Source organism: Sesamum indicum, linkage group LG9 (genome assembly GCF_026168435.1).
Source record: "Sesamum indicum cultivar Baizhima isolate 11 linkage group LG9, ASM2616843v1, whole genome shotgun sequence".
Lineage (NCBI taxonomy): Eukaryota > Viridiplantae > Streptophyta > Magnoliopsida > Lamiales > Pedaliaceae > Sesamum > Sesamum indicum.
The window spans coordinates 4,428,196-4,445,187 of NC_142665.1; the positions used below are offsets into that span (position 1 = coordinate 4,428,196).

General features: G+C 34.8%; 4 protein-coding genes across 6 annotated transcripts; 2 read left to right on the plus strand and 2 right to left on the minus strand.

The window, feature by feature from the left end:
* The first annotated feature begins 886 nt into the window (after positions 1 to 886).
* On the plus strand, positions 887 to 4,503 carry LOC105170589 (protein neprosin). Of its 2 annotated transcripts, XM_020696759.2 has the most exons (8): positions 887 to 1,092; positions 1,197 to 1,397; positions 1,900 to 1,986; positions 2,096 to 2,353; positions 2,512 to 2,676; positions 2,992 to 3,045; positions 3,158 to 3,304; positions 3,818 to 4,503. In XM_020696759.2, the coding sequence occupies exons 2-8, from the start codon at positions 1,215 to 1,217 to the stop codon at positions 4,193 to 4,195; spliced, it is 1,272 nt and encodes a 423-aa protein (XP_020552418.1). In that variant the 5' UTR covers positions 887 to 1,092; positions 1,197 to 1,214; the 3' UTR covers positions 4,196 to 4,503. The 2 variants fall into 2 exon arrangements, with proteins under 2 accessions (XP_020552418.1, XP_011089714.1); XM_011091412.3 differs by having other exon boundaries at positions 887 to 1,397.
* Positions 4,504 to 7,130: 2,627 nt separating this feature from the next.
* Positions 7,131 to 9,467, minus strand: LOC105170590 (uncharacterized). 2 transcript variants are annotated; one of them, XM_011091415.3, is made up of 5 exons: positions 9,099 to 9,467; positions 8,702 to 8,947; positions 7,756 to 8,044; positions 7,567 to 7,644; positions 7,131 to 7,479 (listed from the first exon to the last, which is right to left on the minus strand). In XM_011091415.3, exons 2-5 carry the CDS (start codon positions 8,929 to 8,931, stop codon positions 7,429 to 7,431), a joined length of 648 nt encoding a protein of 215 aa, XP_011089717.1. In that variant the 5' UTR covers positions 8,932 to 8,947; positions 9,099 to 9,467; the 3' UTR covers positions 7,131 to 7,428. The 2 variants fall into 2 exon arrangements, with proteins under 2 accessions (XP_011089717.1, XP_011089715.1); XM_011091413.3 differs by having other exon boundaries at positions 9,072 to 9,466.
* A 1,442-nt stretch (positions 9,468 to 10,909) lies between these two features.
* On the plus strand, positions 10,910 to 11,411 carry LOC105170854 (arabinogalactan protein 14). Its single transcript, XM_011091777.3, has one exon. The coding sequence runs from the start codon at positions 11,054 to 11,056 to the stop codon at positions 11,228 to 11,230; it is 177 nt and encodes a 58-aa protein (XP_011090079.1). The 5' UTR covers positions 10,910 to 11,053; the 3' UTR covers positions 11,231 to 11,411.
* A 2,818-nt stretch (positions 11,412 to 14,229) lies between these two features.
* Positions 14,230 to 16,713, minus strand: LOC105170591 (uncharacterized). Its single transcript, XM_011091416.3, has 5 exons — positions 16,542 to 16,713; positions 16,310 to 16,430; positions 16,073 to 16,176; positions 14,568 to 14,699; positions 14,230 to 14,465 (listed from the first exon to the last, which is right to left on the minus strand). Exons 1-5 carry the CDS (start codon positions 16,542 to 16,544, stop codon positions 14,439 to 14,441), a joined length of 387 nt encoding a protein of 128 aa, XP_011089718.1. The 5' UTR covers positions 16,545 to 16,713; the 3' UTR covers positions 14,230 to 14,438.
* Between the last annotated feature and the right edge of the window lie 279 nt (positions 16,714 to 16,992).

Here is a 16,992-nt window from a genome sequence, read left to right on the forward strand (position 1 = left end):
TAATCATTGTTGATTAAGTTGAAGAATAAAATGGTAAGGTAATATCACATAATCATAGTTTCTAGACTAGGATTCATGTTTCATCATTGGATGCTTGCTCCTTAGTTCTAGAAACTTGAAATATTTAATTTTATGATTAATATGAATAATTATGCTGTATTTATGAGAGTTGGTGTAATTATATTTAAATTTCTACAATTTAAAAAATTATATATAATAATTTTAAAATTTATTTTTATCTAACAAATCAATATCCGGTTAATCACATTCTCGAATTTGTTCGTATTAGTAAAAAAGTAGAATGTAAATTCATATTTGCCCCAATTGATTTGTTATTAATTTATTGCAAGCCAAATAAATAATTTTTGATCAAGGTACTCTCGTACGGGTGAACATATACTACCTTATATGTATTAACATGTGAAGATGTATCGGGCTAAATATGATATTTTAATTAATATTTAGACATGGATAAAAATTTCAATCATCTATGATATACAATAAAGATGTATGTAATGAAAATTTTATATTTAATTTTATTTAATACTACAAATAAATGCATCCCTAAAAAGGGATTGGTAAAATAAAATAAAATAATATAAAGCAAGCATAATTCATCAATAATCAAGCAGTTAATTTCAGCAGTGGTGGCAGATGAGTGGGGGGTATTTGGTAAATAAAACGGAAACAAGGGGCAAATAAGTAATCTAAAACCTACAAATTTCAAATGCCAAGGGCAAACACCAAATTCTCCACTTTCCCACTTTTCCACCGTCCCTTTTTTGCCCCTCGTGTTTAAGAAAAGGCCGAATTTCTCCCAATCAATTAGTATTAAAAAATCAGTCCACCACTAAATTATTGGTTAGTATAAAGTTCTTGAATGAGAGCACAGACATCTTTCCCTGCACTTGCGTTTGGATTTTTCGAAGCAACCCATCAGTGGGAAGAGAGAGAAAGAGACATTAGAGAGAGAGAGGGAGACGTCACTTCTCTCAGTGGCTGAACACTGCAGCTCCAAAAGAAGAAGAAGAAGGGGGGTGCGTAGGATAAGCAGAAGCTGGAGCTCTTTCTGTTTTTTGGGTGGTAGTCATGGTGGGTTAGCTTGATTGAATCTCGGGCTGCTGCTGTTGCTCTAAGCTAAGCGTCCTGTGCTGAAAGATTGAATCTTTCTGAGTTGGGTTTTGGGCTGTTTGCAGTGGTAGTTGATTACTGTAATGGGCTCTGTTCGTTTTAGCAATGGCCACCGGAGGAGGAAGTTGGAAGCGGTGCTCCTCTTGCTATGCTTATGTGAGTTGATCTCGCTATCTTGCGCCAGGAGGCTGTCTGCTTCAAGACAGAAGCTTCAAGTTCAGAAACACTTGAACAGGCTCAATAAGCCTCCCATTAAAACCATTGAGGTGCATTTACATTTTCATTTTAAGCCTTTTCTGATTTGTAGATCACGAATGTGGGCAAAGGGCCCTTTTTTTTTAAAAAAAAACTTATTTATTTTATTTTTGTTGGGGTGAGGGGCTGCTGGGGTGAGTTTGGTTTATATTTGTGATTCTTGGTTCTTTCAGTAAGCACTAAGCACTCAGTTGTTGTATATTGGCAAAGTTCTGCTTGCCACCTATTCTTGCTCAGAATCCATTCATTTTCCTACATTTTCTTCTCAACTCATTAGCAGTTCATAAATGTGAGGGTTCTTCTCTGGTTTCTTCATGAATAATGGGCTATTAAAGCTTCAACGACTTTTATTATTTATTTTATTATTTCCTTTCCTTGATTTTAGTCCCATTTTCTTTACCTTTTTTTGTATTAGTGTTACCTTTTCTGGGTTCTTGAAGGATAGATTTTCTTGGTTTGAAGTTGGTTATTCAGCAATGTAAAGATCTCATTTACATGTGATGATTGAAACAGAGCCCAGATGGGGATATCATTGACTGTGTGCACATCTCTCATCAGCCAGCTTTTGATCACCCTTTTCTCAAAGACCACAAAATCCAGGTCCATTTTCTTTTAATATCTTTATGAACTTTTCTTTATATCTCCACAGGATCAGGTATAATCTTTTGCGTTGTAATTCTTACTCTGGATATTGTTTCTTTTCATTTAGATGAGGCCTAGTTACCATCCAGAAGGGCTTTTTGATGAGAACAAGATTTCAGAAAAGCCTGAAGAAAGAACAAACCCGATAACTCAGCTTTGGCACATGAATGGCAAGTGCCCCGAGGACACCATTCCCATTAGGAGAACAAAGAAAGAAGATGTTCTAAGAGCAAGCTCTGTGAAAAGATATGGAAAGAAGAAGCATAGAAGCATCCCCAAGCCCAGGTCTGCTGATCCTGACCTCATAAATCAAAGTGGTCATCAGGTAATTGGAGCAGAACAGGAAAGAGAGCATTTTTACACTACAAAACGCATAAATAAGTTTTACCTCAAGAATGTAGTTTTATACTTGTTTCTTTATCTTGTGAATGTTTTTCATGGATGAGTTCTCCTCTTGCTGAAGTGATGTTTTCTGTTAACCAGCATGCCATAGCATATGTTGAAGGGGACAAGTACTATGGAGCAAAGGCGACCATCAATGTTTGGGAACCTAAAATACAACAGCCTAATGAGTTCAGCTTGTCTCAGATTTGGGTTTTAGGTGGTTCTTTTGGTGAAGATCTTAACAGCATTGAAGCTGGTTGGCAGGTATTACTTTGGCTGATAAAAATCCAACTCTAGTGAAAAATCCCTTGTTTTCTTTTGAGAAAATACACTGATACTCCCTACAATCATGTGTTATATTATAGATTATCCCTAGCCATTCTGTCTTCAACGGAATCTATTATGTAACACATGGTTGTGGAAGGTGAATTGGTGTTTCAAAACTGAGAAGTTTCTGTTATAATATGTCTAAATTTCAGTGGTGTTAAGTGTAATTATCCCCATTATTGGCAAGAATAGCCTTGAAGCTTAATTTGTTGTAGTAGTGGTACATGACGGATTGGTGCATAATGTTTTCAGGTGAGCCCCGATCTCTATGGTGACAACAATACTAGGCTCTTCACTTACTGGACCGTAAGTTCACAAACTTTTGCTGCTACTTTACTTAATTTTCTGTAAAATAAAGGACCATTTTTGAAATTGTTTTTCAAGTGATTTTCTAACTTGCAAACACTTATAATTGCAGAGTGATGCATATCAAGCAACTGGTTGCTACAATCTTCTCTGCTCTGGCTTTATTCAAGTCAACAGTGAAATTGCAATGGGTGCAAGCATCTCTCCTGTTTCTGCATTTAGGAATTCTCAATATGATATTAGCATTCTTGTCTGGAAGGTAAAATCCAAATCCACCCCACACTGCACTCTTGTAGGTGTTGGGCACTAATCATAGTTTATTAGCTAAATCCCATTAAAAGATGAGATCTTGATATAATATTTGTTCTGGAAAAGGTGACTGAATATGTTATTATATCATAGCAATTTTCTTTACCTAGATATCTTTTCCTCTTAAGGAATAATTACAGTTAAGGTTTCAGATTATTGCAAAAAGACCCATGATTCTTCAATAATTACAATGCATCCTTTGCAGTCATGTTTTACGTTACAAATCCTCCTCCAGCCCTCGAATCTGCAATATAAAACACGAATGTAGGATGTGCAGCTTTAAACTTTCAAAATTGAGATACTTTATTTTCATACTATGGCCAGACCTTTGGGGCGTCTGTGTAATTATCCATAGTTGTTACATTTGATGGCTCATTTCTAAGTTCATCGACAATTAAGGGCCTTTTAAGTTTTGATTTTATAGTGTACTCACTGTTTTCTTTGATTATCTACTCCATCATAGGATCCAAAGGAGGGGAACTGGTGGATGCAGTTTGGCAGTGACTATGTATTAGGCTACTGGCCATCTTTCTTGTTCTCCTACTTGGCGGATAGTGCTTCGATGATTGAATGGGGTGGGGAAGTAGTCAACTCAGAGCCGGATGGGCAGCACACCTCAACTCAAATGGGCAGTGGCCATTTCCCAGAAGAGGGATTCGGCAAATCGAGCTATTTCAGGAACATTCAAGTCGTTGACAGCTCCAACAACCTTAAGGCTCCCAAAGAACTTGGCACTTTTGCTGAGCAATCTAACTGCTACGATGTTCAAACAGGCAGCAACGGAGATTGGGGACACTACTTTTACTACGGCGGCCCTGGTAGAAATCCCAATTGCCAGTGAACTTAAAAAGGACGAATCGACATCAAAAAAACAAGGGGAAAAAAAAAAAAAAAAGAGAAAAGATGATCCTTCTGAGAAGGAAGGATTTGTATCATTCAGTGTAGTCTGAACTTGCCTAGCTATGTCTCTATGTATACCCTTCTATTTTTCCTTTCTTCTCCCCCTTCTCTTGGTTTTCCTTAGGTTTTTGTTCAGTAAATGCAGTGGAAATTTTTGATCCTTTGTGTTTTCCTTGGAGAAGTTGTCCATGTAAGTGAATTGGCCAAGTTTCTTGAAGAAAAATCTATAGAGAAACAGGCCTTTTGTTATTTTCTCTGTATTTTATTTCTACTGAATCAGATGAATGAAGAGAGCTGCTCTGTGGTTCTTGCCAAAGAAAGAACAATTTCATTTAGACATCAAAACAATAATAAATTCTTCTAGTAATGGAAAAGCTGTCCTCTCTGCCAAATTTGTGGTAACATTGCTTTCTTTTCTTGGACTGGAGTGGGGGGTGGGGCAGTCTTGATTGTGGTGTGTGTTTGAAAAAGATAGGGATGAGATTTGCATGTGAGTGGGAAGAAAGTACTTTTCTAGTCTTTGGATTCTTAGTGCATTTGCCTTTATGCAAAGAGCCCACAATGCATCCACCACTCCTTCAATTTTTTAGGTTTGTTTTTCTTCACTTCCCTTTATTTATATGCAAAGCTCCTCTCCATTATGCCCATTTTCATGGGTTTAAACTACTTTTAGGATTGACATTTAGATTGCCCCCCTCATGGGTTTTGTTTTTTTTAGAATTATCTAGATTATTTCTACTTTTCACTACTTTTTACAAAAAAAATAAAAAAAAAAATCACTTTTAATTATTTGACACTTAAACTTTTAATTATGTTGTGACTTTCAACTTTGAGTGTCTTTTACGAGCTTATAAGCTTTTCAAAATATCTCATAAATTATTAAAAAATATTTGGTAAAATTTTCGGATTAAGAGATTATAAGATTCAAAAATAAGATGTTAGGAACTTTATTTATATTATTGTCATCACTGATATTCTATAAATTTCATAATTTTGTTTTATACAAACACTTCAAGAACTTATCTTTATATTAAAATAAACATCTTATAAGCACTAAAAATATCTTAATTTTAATTTTTTTTAAACATTCGCCCTTTATGATATACACTTTTCTAAAACTAGAAATTTTTACAAATACTCCCTCTCAATTTTGACTAATTTCCATTATAAATAGTTTGGTGATTTATTATAGACCCCACAAAATGAAAGGTGGGGACTATTTAAATCCTCTTGATTTTGGGTGCTCCCAAGAATCTTTTCCCTGGTTTGCAAGTTTTATTTTTAAATAAGAATGCGACTTTTACATCATTAAATACTAGAAATTTATATGTGCAAATTAAATAACTCAAATGACCTCAGGGTGTGTGGGATTTAGATTGTGTTTGGTTAAATTTGTTTAGAAAAAAGTCCTATAAGATCACACATTTATAAGATACTCTTGAAAGATGCTATATTTTATTTTAAAATAATTTTTAAAAACTCGTTGGATAAAATAATATATGAATTGTATTAAAAGTTTCAATTCCATAATTAATATTACCAAAAAATAATTTCAACTTATCATGCAATTTAAAAATTCAAAATATAATTGGAACTCTCTTGGTTTTTTCCAAAGAGCATATGAGTTTCTAATATTTTATTTTTGAATTTTTAGCCTTTCCTTTTTTTTTAAAAAAAAATTATCAAACCCTCTGCAATATCATAAAAAGTTAATTATGTGGTCATTAAAATTCAAATTACAAGCCCAAAAGTAAAGTCAAAGGATGAGGTTGAGAGGCCCATTTCTTTTGCTTCCCACGAAATAATGGGCTGCCCAATTCACCATACATAGGGTCCAGTCCCATTCTAGTGATCACAAGGCCCAGGCCCACCATTTGGCTTTACTCATACTTGTGATCTTGATCCCACATTCATATTCATATTATAGGACAACAATGTGCTATTTTCCTATACTCATTTTAAATGGTATTAGAGCCTCTATCCTAGCAGCAATTGCGTGGCCGTGGCCAAACCAATACCGGTGTAGGTGAATCAGCGTAAAACCATTCTAAGTGGATGGTGAAGCCGGTTAGCACAAAACAAGCCCGTCTAGGCGTTGAGGTTGCAAAATGTAGTCGGTGTTATGATTCTAATCGTAAAGTATGAGATTTGGAACGGAACATTTGGTGTGGATAATGATGGCGACATTATAGCGTTCCTCCATAGTTAGGTTGGGGTATGTGGGTGCTGGAGCTGCAAAGCTCCAGTGATGGATTGTTATGATTCTAATTGTAAGGTTGGGAATGGTGGGGTGTATATGGTTTTATAGTGTTCCACTTGAATAGAGTGTTGAAGCAGTCCAAGACAAAGTGGCCAATTGGTAGGGATTGGTTTCACTATGACCAATTGGCTTTTGCCAACTTTTACTTTTGTAGATTCGGTAGGACATCCATTGCATCAAAGTTTGGTCTCACTTTCTTTCTTCTAACCCTAATCTTGTCACCACAAAACTATGCCATTTAGAAAAAGGAGGCATTTTAAGTCTAATAAATTACATAAATTCCTCGTTTACAATCGATATGAGAAACATGCCAGCATCAATGTTGTATAGTGGCCAAAATCCAACACCTTGAGTTGCATAACGAGAGCGAATGAAAAGCAAAAAATTTAGCCTGGAAATGCTCTCAAGTTTGATGAAATTTGAGAGGATAAAGTGCCATCTGCCCTATATTCTCTGTGGCTTCTGTTTGATGGGATACATTAGAATCCACGTAAAAAGCTCCAAAATGTGCTGAATTCAAAGAGCTGTAACCACCCTGGCAGCAGTGTATCTCAAGAGGTTATCACCATTTGAGAGTGTAAGCAAACTGTATATGCACTCAATTGTATCGACCGGATTAAAAAGAAACCTTTTTCATGAAGAAGGCTTCGTGCAAATGCACTAGCATGTTACAGTCGAGGTACAACCCCATAAACGGGAGTGTTCATAACAGAGATGTTGGCGAAACTTCACCAGCATAATGTCGCTATCTCGCTAGAAGACCCCCCCCCCCTCCCGGTCTATGCTCAAGAGTAACATTTTCTATCAAACAAATCAAAGAGCCCACCTGGGATTTCTACTCCGTCTGCATATCGCAAAAATGAAACCAAAACTTCCTGTTTATCCGCCTCTTTGTTCCTCTAGGAGCAAACCTATCATTCGGAGTCACTTTCCATGCTTCCCATAGCTTTCAATCCTCTGGGTTTCTGAAAAGGTTCACAATAGAATCAGAAAAGAGAATGATGCAATCCACGTATATTAGGGAAAATATCAAATTGAAATGAAATAGATACCTTCTTGGAAGTCTTCTTCTCCCTCACTTCGTACCTCTCTTGGCACAAATCTGTTAACCATGCACCAGGGCTGACCAACTACATAAGCAGAGAAGACGGGTTTCTATCACATCTCAATACTAATTTAGACATCAAAAACATAAAAATTCCTCTTGCTGTTCAAACACCTTTATCAAATGAAAAACTCACTAATATGGTTCTTTGGATCAACTTGGCCCGTTTCTTGGGCCTTTGAGGCGGTTTGCAGCCTTTCATCGCCATGAAATCTTCCTCTTTTTCTTTACTTGAAAGTGTTATTAGCAACTTTGGCCAAACGATCTTCCTATTTTCCTCCTTTGGGTTTGCAAACAACGCCTTGCTACTAACATCAAATCCGCCCGATCCCCTCGTCGTATAATACCTGTCCTCCTTCTCAGGTGATAAGGACGCTGATGCTTTTCGGCTGTCATTGGCAGTGGATCTACTCATCCCCAATTCCCTGAAGTAAAGTAAGTGAAAAATGATTACTCTCAATTTGTGAAAGCTATCAGCTTGCATTTCTGATTATTTCTAAATCTTTTGTGTTTTTAGCTGAAGAACAATACTTGGCCAAAAGACAGTTGTTATCCCAGATATTCTTTTCTTCCATGCAGTGTATTAAGCTGAAATCGAAGTTGTTTCCCATCCCAAGGACCTGATTGCTCATTTTAACCTTTTCCAACTAGCTTTTCTAACAATAAAATAGCCGTGTGGATCTAACAATCACTACAACAAACTCATGAAGAATTCCCACAAGTTCTTCTTTCATCAGATACTGAACTCAAATCTGATGATCTTTGCATGACAACAACATTACAGAAACCAAAAAACACATAAAATTAAAAAGGCAACGAAAAGAGTGAACAATAGAAGAATTATCTGAAGCACCCTCCTTTATTAAGCAACTTAGAATGGAAAATTAACTAAACACCATTTACAAAACCCAACAGAGAACAAATCCAAGAATCCATCTTTACTTTGCTCCAGTTATCAATATACCCAAAAATTAATAATCAAGCAAAAAGCATTAAAGAAAAATCAATAATGGCAATAGGAAACGTCAAAAAGTCAAGAAAGATTCAAACTTTGAATCATTTCATGGGCTAAATCTTGTCACCTGTTAGGGCGATGAGGAGATGGGACTGGAGGAAGAGCATGCCCATCTTTACTACTGCTATGGACATTATTACTGTTGTTATTATCCACCACTCTTGAAGTGATTTTCTTCTTCACAACAGCCCCACCCCCGCCGCCGCCGCCACCTCCATCTGATTTTCCATTCAAGGATGAGTCTTTTACTTTTACACACCTCAGCCTCTTTCTATTCCCCCACTGCAACTTATCCATTTCTGTATGCAAAAATCTGCAGCATTAACAAAATTTAAAGCACCCCATTTGAGATTTTTGGAGTAATAAACCAAGAAAATGCAGATAAACATCTAAAAATATAATGGAAATAGAAGAAGAGGATGAAAAGTCAAACCCACCTCAAGATCTGAGGTAGATAACAGTACCTATCAAGAATGTCCGAAATTCACCCTATACTGAAGAATCTAACAACAATATAATCAACACAACCCCATGCAGCAAAAGGGAAACTGCAACAAAGAGAGAGAGAGGGAGAGAGAGGGAGAGAGAGAGAGAGAGATTACAAGATTGAGAGAGAGCTTTGTTTGAAGAACAGCTCAAAGAATATGATTTTTCTTGGTAAAAGGGTTGCAACTTAGGATAAAAAAATGATAAAACTATGTCAAAAGGTAAAGATTTTCTCAATGCTACAGATTTATATTTTCTGTGTCAATGGAATGGAAACTTGGCTCTTTTGCTGTGAATTGTGATGCAACAATCTCATCTTTGTGTGTGTAGTCTTAAGCCTCATTTTGTGAGTTTTTTTTAAGAAGGCAAAAAAGGGAGTCCCCAAGATGGAGTGGGATTAAGGGTAAAACAATCCTGGCCGTCGGTTGTTGAATGGACGGCTGGATGGGTTTCCCTCCAACTGGCCCGGGTAATATGGAGCGTCGGGGGGGAATTGAGTCACGTGATTCTCACATGCTCTTTCACTGGACCTTTTGCAGAGCCCATTATTGTTGGGCCCGTTTAAACTCCATCTTAGGAATATTGATATGGGCCCAGAACAAGCACTCAGAGTGGGGCCCAAAACTATTATAACCATGCCTTATGATGTAGTTTCAGGGCATACAGATCTTTTATCACACTTTCGTATCACATAAATACATAATTGATCTGTCTTTTTTAAAAATTAAATATTATAATTTGAAAGTGAATTTGTATCCCATAAACGCATAAGTGTGATACGAAAGTGTGATATAAGATCTTTTGTTGATTTCAAGTGTCTTTTACTTTGACGAAATTTTAATTACGTTTGAAAATATAGTCTCTTAACTATTAATAAATTGTACAAGTTAGCTCTACTATTAGAATCATATAAAGTTGTGTTTGAATTGAAGGATTCGATAGCTTCAAATTTTAAATTTATCTGACTTATTTAGATAATTTTAAATTTCAATAAACTTAAAAAAAATTTAGCATCTATTTGGAAATTGGAATTATTTTCTCCACTATTTAGGTAAATTCTATATTGAATTAATATTAAATTCATTTAAATTATTCTATCTAAATCCCTTTCCCAAATTTAAATCCCTTCATCTAATTTCAACTTAAGAAAGAGCATAGTACAATTTGTGATGGAGGAGGGAGTATAAGTACAAGGTTACAACATAATAGCGTTAGGTACAACAACAAAAGCGTGAAGTACAACTTAATTGTTGCTTAAATCATAGTGAAAACTAGTCCAAAACCAAAAGCTTTGACGACATAGACAGCTTGTGTTCCACCTTTGGACACTCTGTCACTTCATATAATTAACTATTTCTAACATACTATATCTTTTTGTTATTATACAATATTTAAAACTACTGGTTTCAAATAATTTCCACCTCATAAAAATACTCAAAACCAACCCAAATGAAATCAGAAAACTGCAATTTTTTCAATACTAATTAATGATGGGACGTGCAGCATTATCGATGTCTCATGACGTGAGGTATTGTCTGCTCTATATTATAAAAAATGTATTATTTTCTGTATTATAATTTATAAATTATTTTTACTTCAAAATTATAATGAATTAATATTATTTGCCATAAATGTCATTCAAATTTCTCATATGTAATTATTAAAAAAAAAAAAAGTAGGAAAGGAAAAAGAAAATAGAAATAGAAGAAGAGAAAATGATAAAAAAAATCTTGTGGGGCAGCTGCCCATCTTGTAGCTGTTCTGCATCTGCTGTATATATAAACCCCCCCCCATCTGCACCACACATCACGATTACACCTCCATTCCCTCTCTCTACACACACACATTCACACATTTCTCTGTGTGTATATCTATACATACACCTATACGTATATACATCTTCCCTTTGAAGAGTACATATACACAGACACAAATGGAGGCCATGAAGATGAAGATGGTAGCAGTTGCATTGATGATCGTCATGCTCTCCGCCGTCAACGGCGTGTCCGCCGCCGACGCTCCTGCACCCGCCCCGACCTCCGACGCCACCCTCTTCATCCCCACTTTCTTCGCCTCCTTTGCTGCCATGGCTTTTGCTCTTCTCTTCTGAAATAATTATTATGTTGTTCATCAATCTTCACTTCTTATTGAAGTAGAATTTTTAGCATTTCCTATTTTCAGTTTCTTTTTTTTTTTTATTAAAAAAAATGTGTTTTTCCATTTTTTAGAATTTGTATTTTAATTCATTGTCATTGTAATAATATTGGATTTGCTTGTGTTTGTTGATTTAATTTTCTATGTAGTATATGATTAATAAGAGTTATTTAATTCCACACTCTATTTCCCATACTTAAATTTTATTTCAGCATAAAAATTACGAAAAACATTCAAATTATACGCAAACTTCATTGGTTCTTGCTCAATGTACGTCGTTTTATTTAAATTTTCTATAAGTTTTACGTTTTTAATAATTAAACGACCACAATTAAAGAAATTGGCCAAAATCCCGAATTCTCATATTTAATTTTCTAGCAAAACTTGTAAAATATGGATCTTTTTGGAACAAAGAGAGTATAGTATACTACAATTTCAAATCAAAATTGATCAGATTTTGGTTATAAGTTGAGACAAGACAGCATAAAAATAATTGGGAGAATTAGATTTTGTTATGTCCAAACAAAAAAATGCAAGAATTTGAAAAACATGGGACCTCCCTTTGTCCTAAGGTAATTTATGACATATGCCCAAAAAGATAGAATTAGAAGGTGTAGGAGGAAAGCCACACACACCAAGATATTGTTGGTGAGGAGCTATTTGAGATAGTTGCAATGTGAAATATTGTTGGTGTGTACTTTAGGGAGTGTTCGTGTAAAATTTTACTATTAAATAGGGAATGTATTTGCTATTTTACGGAGGCATTTATAATTCCATAAAAAATAATGGGTATATTTATAATTTTGTAAAACTTCTATATTTTATGTTATAACCATATAAATATTATCTTTAAATAATATATATATATAAAGTGAATTTTATACATATAAAAATAAAATACCAAATATAATATCAATTTTGTAACATAAAGTTGTGGGCTATATTTCCCCAACATCAAAGTGACCTTAGGGTTGAGCAAAGTTTCAAAATTTGCACCCCACCCCCACCTAACTGTGAAATATATGACATCTCAACTTACATAACTCTATTTTGGGTCTAAATTTCTAATTATACTTTTCATGCAAAGGTAACAACCTTCAAAAAGTTGAGTGTGTTTTTATGCATATAGATACATAAATTCTCTTTTAGATTTGAACATTTAAAAAAAAAATGATAAATATAAAGAACTACACAAACACCCCTGAAATTCATGTTCTACATTACTAATCCTTATTGTTTCCGAAAGAAATTATAATTCATAAATTCCGAATAACTTCTTTCATGATTTTAAATTGGGTTAATTTTATATTTAAACTATCTCAAAAAATACAAAATTATATTTCGCCCCAAAAAGTTATATGAGTACACTTACATCTCATCCGAAAACTTATTGTTTACATTAGACCCCCTTATGTTAGAGTTCCGATGAAAAACACTGATGTTAACAAAAAACTTATGTTAATTTTTCATTTTACTCCTTGTTCGACATTCTCATGTAATAACATTGTACTTATAAAAAAAAGGTAATAATATTAAACTCGCTCTATATGTAAATACAAAAATATACTGTAAATATTAAATGTGAGGAGAAACTAAAAATTCTATATAATTCATTTTGCTAACATCAACGTTTTTGTTTAAACTCTAATGGAAGGAAGTTAGGTGTAAACGAAAGTCTTTTATATAGGGTATAAATGTAATTTCAAAATTATTTTAAAAAATATAATTTTACATTTTCACAGGAACTCCAAATGTAGTTAACTCTTTTTAAATTAAAAAAATTAAATTAATTTAAAAAGATATTGTAATTAATTCAAATTGTGAGAAATATGATGTAGGTGGCACATGGGTTGAAGAAAGTGCCGAGTAAGATAAAGCAATGGCCCAACTCAAAAGACAGCCCCCCCACCCACCTCCCCTTTGCACCATTTCTTTGATTTTTAAAAGCTGAGTGATTAGACAGAAACAGCAGCACTCCCAACTTTAATTATATGATTCCAACAACTACCACATGTCTCCTCTCTTAATTACATCATTAATTTTCTCTTTCTGCGTTTGATTAAATTAAAGTATGGTTAAACCTTAACCCATATGCTAAGCACATGCATGCATGGCCTCTATTGTTGTTCATGTCTATATAACATCAGACAATTCAAAAGCAATCAAAATCAAATCAATTTAAACAGTAGATTAATAATTTTGCTATATTTTACATCTTAATAGCTACAAACTCACGTCATGAGGAGCTTTGGTTTAAAGAAGATTGTTGTGTTGAATGTCAATTTAAGGAGAAAATTGTTGTGTTGAATGTCAATTTAAGGAGAAAATTGTTGTGTTGGATGCCAATTCAAGGAGAACTGTTGTGCTGCCCATAACCTTTCAGTTTAAGGAGGATTGTTGTGTTGAGCGTCCTACCTTGATGTCTCTCGTCCATTACTAATCAAGCTATTTAAATTTGCAAAATTCATAAAAATTAATTTATATACAAGTGAAGTGTAAATATAGATTGGAATATATAGAAGAGGGTAGTCTTAAGTAGAAAACTTGAAGTGATTCCCATGTTATTTCCCTTCTCTGTTCTCTCAACGCTACACTGTTGTCTAATAACTACGTTGTTGCTTTAATCTACCAACCATTAAATGACACTGCAACTCATAAACCATTACCTGCTAATCATTACACTCTAATCAAGCTGTTGTGGGAATAAAAATGTCGCACAACTAAATTCACACAGCATGTAATACGAAAGACAGAACCCCTTATTGCAACACTAAACAACTCTACACATGTATACTCATTTCAACCGGCAGAATACCCAGGCACAACTGTTGTAACAACAGTAAGATAGTAATAATAAGGAGAGCGAGTTGGATGAATGCCTTTTCAGTTAGCGCTTCAAAACGACACCTCAATTGAAATATATATCGAATCCCACAGGACAGAAAACTCACTCAGTGAATAAGATAACAATCCACATAATAATAAGTAATGGGCAAGAATCCTCATATTCATGTGCCAATAGTACATAGAACTCTATGAATCACGGTACAGAAAGGTCAAGGAAAACAGAAAACAGACAGCGAGCCATGCACAGGGAAACTCGCTCAGTCAAAGCCTCGGGGGTGGCACCAGAGGCCCATCATGCTGGAAAACGCTTTACACGCTCAGATCAGGAGCTTCTCAATGGCATCCTGCATTAGACAAAAATTTGAGATTTGAAAATTCAGATAACTATCAAATAGAGATATTAAATCTTGGTTACAAGTAAATATAAAACCATCGGCAAAGGTTACCTTCAATTGCTGTATTTGAGATTTCAATTGGCTTCCCTCATTGCTAGTGACTGAACAGGCAATAACTGGTCTGGTAACACCGCATGCCCGACCAAGAGCTTGCTTAGATGGCACAAAAACGTAGGGCACATTCTACAATCATATAAGAAAGATCAGTTAAATTTTTGTCACTGGCAACTGTGATACTCCCAAGTGCATCAAGAAAATTGTCAAATCAGACTCTAAATTATTAACAATCAGAATCAATTACAGTATCATTATTTTAGTTGTCAAATTAACCAATAAAACATCGTCATAAACTCCCTACCTGTCTGGGTTCAATTACCTCATTGCTACTTAATTAATACACGCACAAGCATACACATTTATGTGTATTAATGTTATGCTAAGACAAGATACATGTAAAAACACTATAAATATCCAGGATGTCAAATTCAGTTATAACTTCCAATTGTTCGAACTAGAAGTATACTGCAAACCATCCAAAGTTGCAAGGGAATGCATCAAGCTTTGTGGTCTAGGCAGTAGGCAAAGTAGAACTGAGGATCATTCTATTAGAGCTCCATATATATATAGTCGGCAAATGATATAAATTACACATATTGCATGCTTCCGGTTGACAGTCTGTTAAAAAAAGAAAAAAAAAAAGACAAAACAGATGGCTGCGCATATTTGTCAAATTTTATTTGGAATGTCATGGAATGCATTAAATATTGTATGATGGATCATAACAAACAGCTTATGTCATATACCAGAAAGGCCTTGTAAATGAAAACATGATACCAGAAGTGGTAAGTTTTATAACAAAATCACAAAGGCAAAAAAAAGACAATTATCACATAAATTCTGAACAGTTGAAAGATCTTATTAGCACATATAAATGACTATAGTGCATTTTCACCACTTAAGTTTTATATGAAGGGAACAGAGAATGATCAAATAACAACTTTTGACACACCTGAATTATCTGGTGCACGTTCACAATAACTGTGCATTCCACTACTTATAACACAACACAACAACAATTGGAGACTATCTAACCTTCCAAATCCACTGAGAGAAACCCTCCCATGTTCTTCAGTATAGTAGTTACACCACTTTACTTTTAATATTTTCACGTCACATCTTTTGTTTATTGCAATTTTTTTCTCCATCACCAGCAAACTAACATCCCAGTTACACAACATTCTAACAATACAAAACCATATCACCACACAACATTCTAACAATACAAAATCTTATCACCACAAGTATACACAACAAAATTTGAGAACGATGAAACCAATCAATAACTCCTTTCATCACTCAAGATTCAAGAACGACATATACTACCACCAAAATTTCAACAAAAATCAGAACTCAACCCTTCGCACAAACCACAACTTCTCACTTAAACAATCTTCACACAGACTATCCACATTCTACTGACACGCATAACTCATCAAGAAGCAAAAAATAACACAAACACATTTGAAATTTGATATGGCCCTACAAGAAAAAGTTACCTTATCTTCAGCAAGAAGTGGAAGGTGAAGAAGGATTTCGAGGGGCTCTGTATCAGCCGCCATCACGATGAACTCGGAAATCCCTCTATTCAGAGTCTTAGTTGCTGCAATAAATCAATTAAAACAAACAGTCTCTACAACTCAGCAGCAGCACATGAGTCAAAATACCACATAAACTGAAAGAATACAATAAAGCCTGATAAATTCATAAATTAAAAAAAAAAAATCAAAGCCCACCTTCATTAGCACCCTTCTTGAGTTGTTTGTAATTGGCAGCTTGCTGAACCAAGTCCAGAATAGTTATCGTGAGCTGGGCATCTGCCAACGGGTATGCCTTCGGGTTCACAGCTTCGGCAGTCTATACACAAACACAACATACAGATACATTACGCCAAAAATCTAGGGAAAAACTGTACATATAAACATCAACTATTTGAACTGGGATAGAAAACTGAAGCGGAAACGTTACCATGATGGCGGAGAATTCTAGCGCAGAGGGCGAGTGCCGAAGCTTCAAGGTAAAAGCTTTATAGGGTTTTGGGAGACCTCTGGAACAGAAATTAGGGTTTAGGTGAGTTGGAGGGGTGTTGGCTACTGGGATATATGTAGAGTTAAGATTGGAAAGGAAATTGGGCCAAATATAAAACATGCCCATGACATATATTGAGAGATTTCGGCCCAGTTTCAAGAAGAAAGTCAAAGCCCATTCCCTATGGCCTATGGCTATAATGCTCATAAATGGCAAGTCTATAAGAAAATAAAACAAAAGTTTAAGGACTCGTTTACTTTGTACGATGGAATTAAGATGAGATAGATCCTTTCGTAATTTTAATTATATTTTTATTATAATTAATGACGGGCCAAGCACATTAATACTGAACTTGGGTTAAATGAAGTAAACAAAAAATAGACCTTAATTG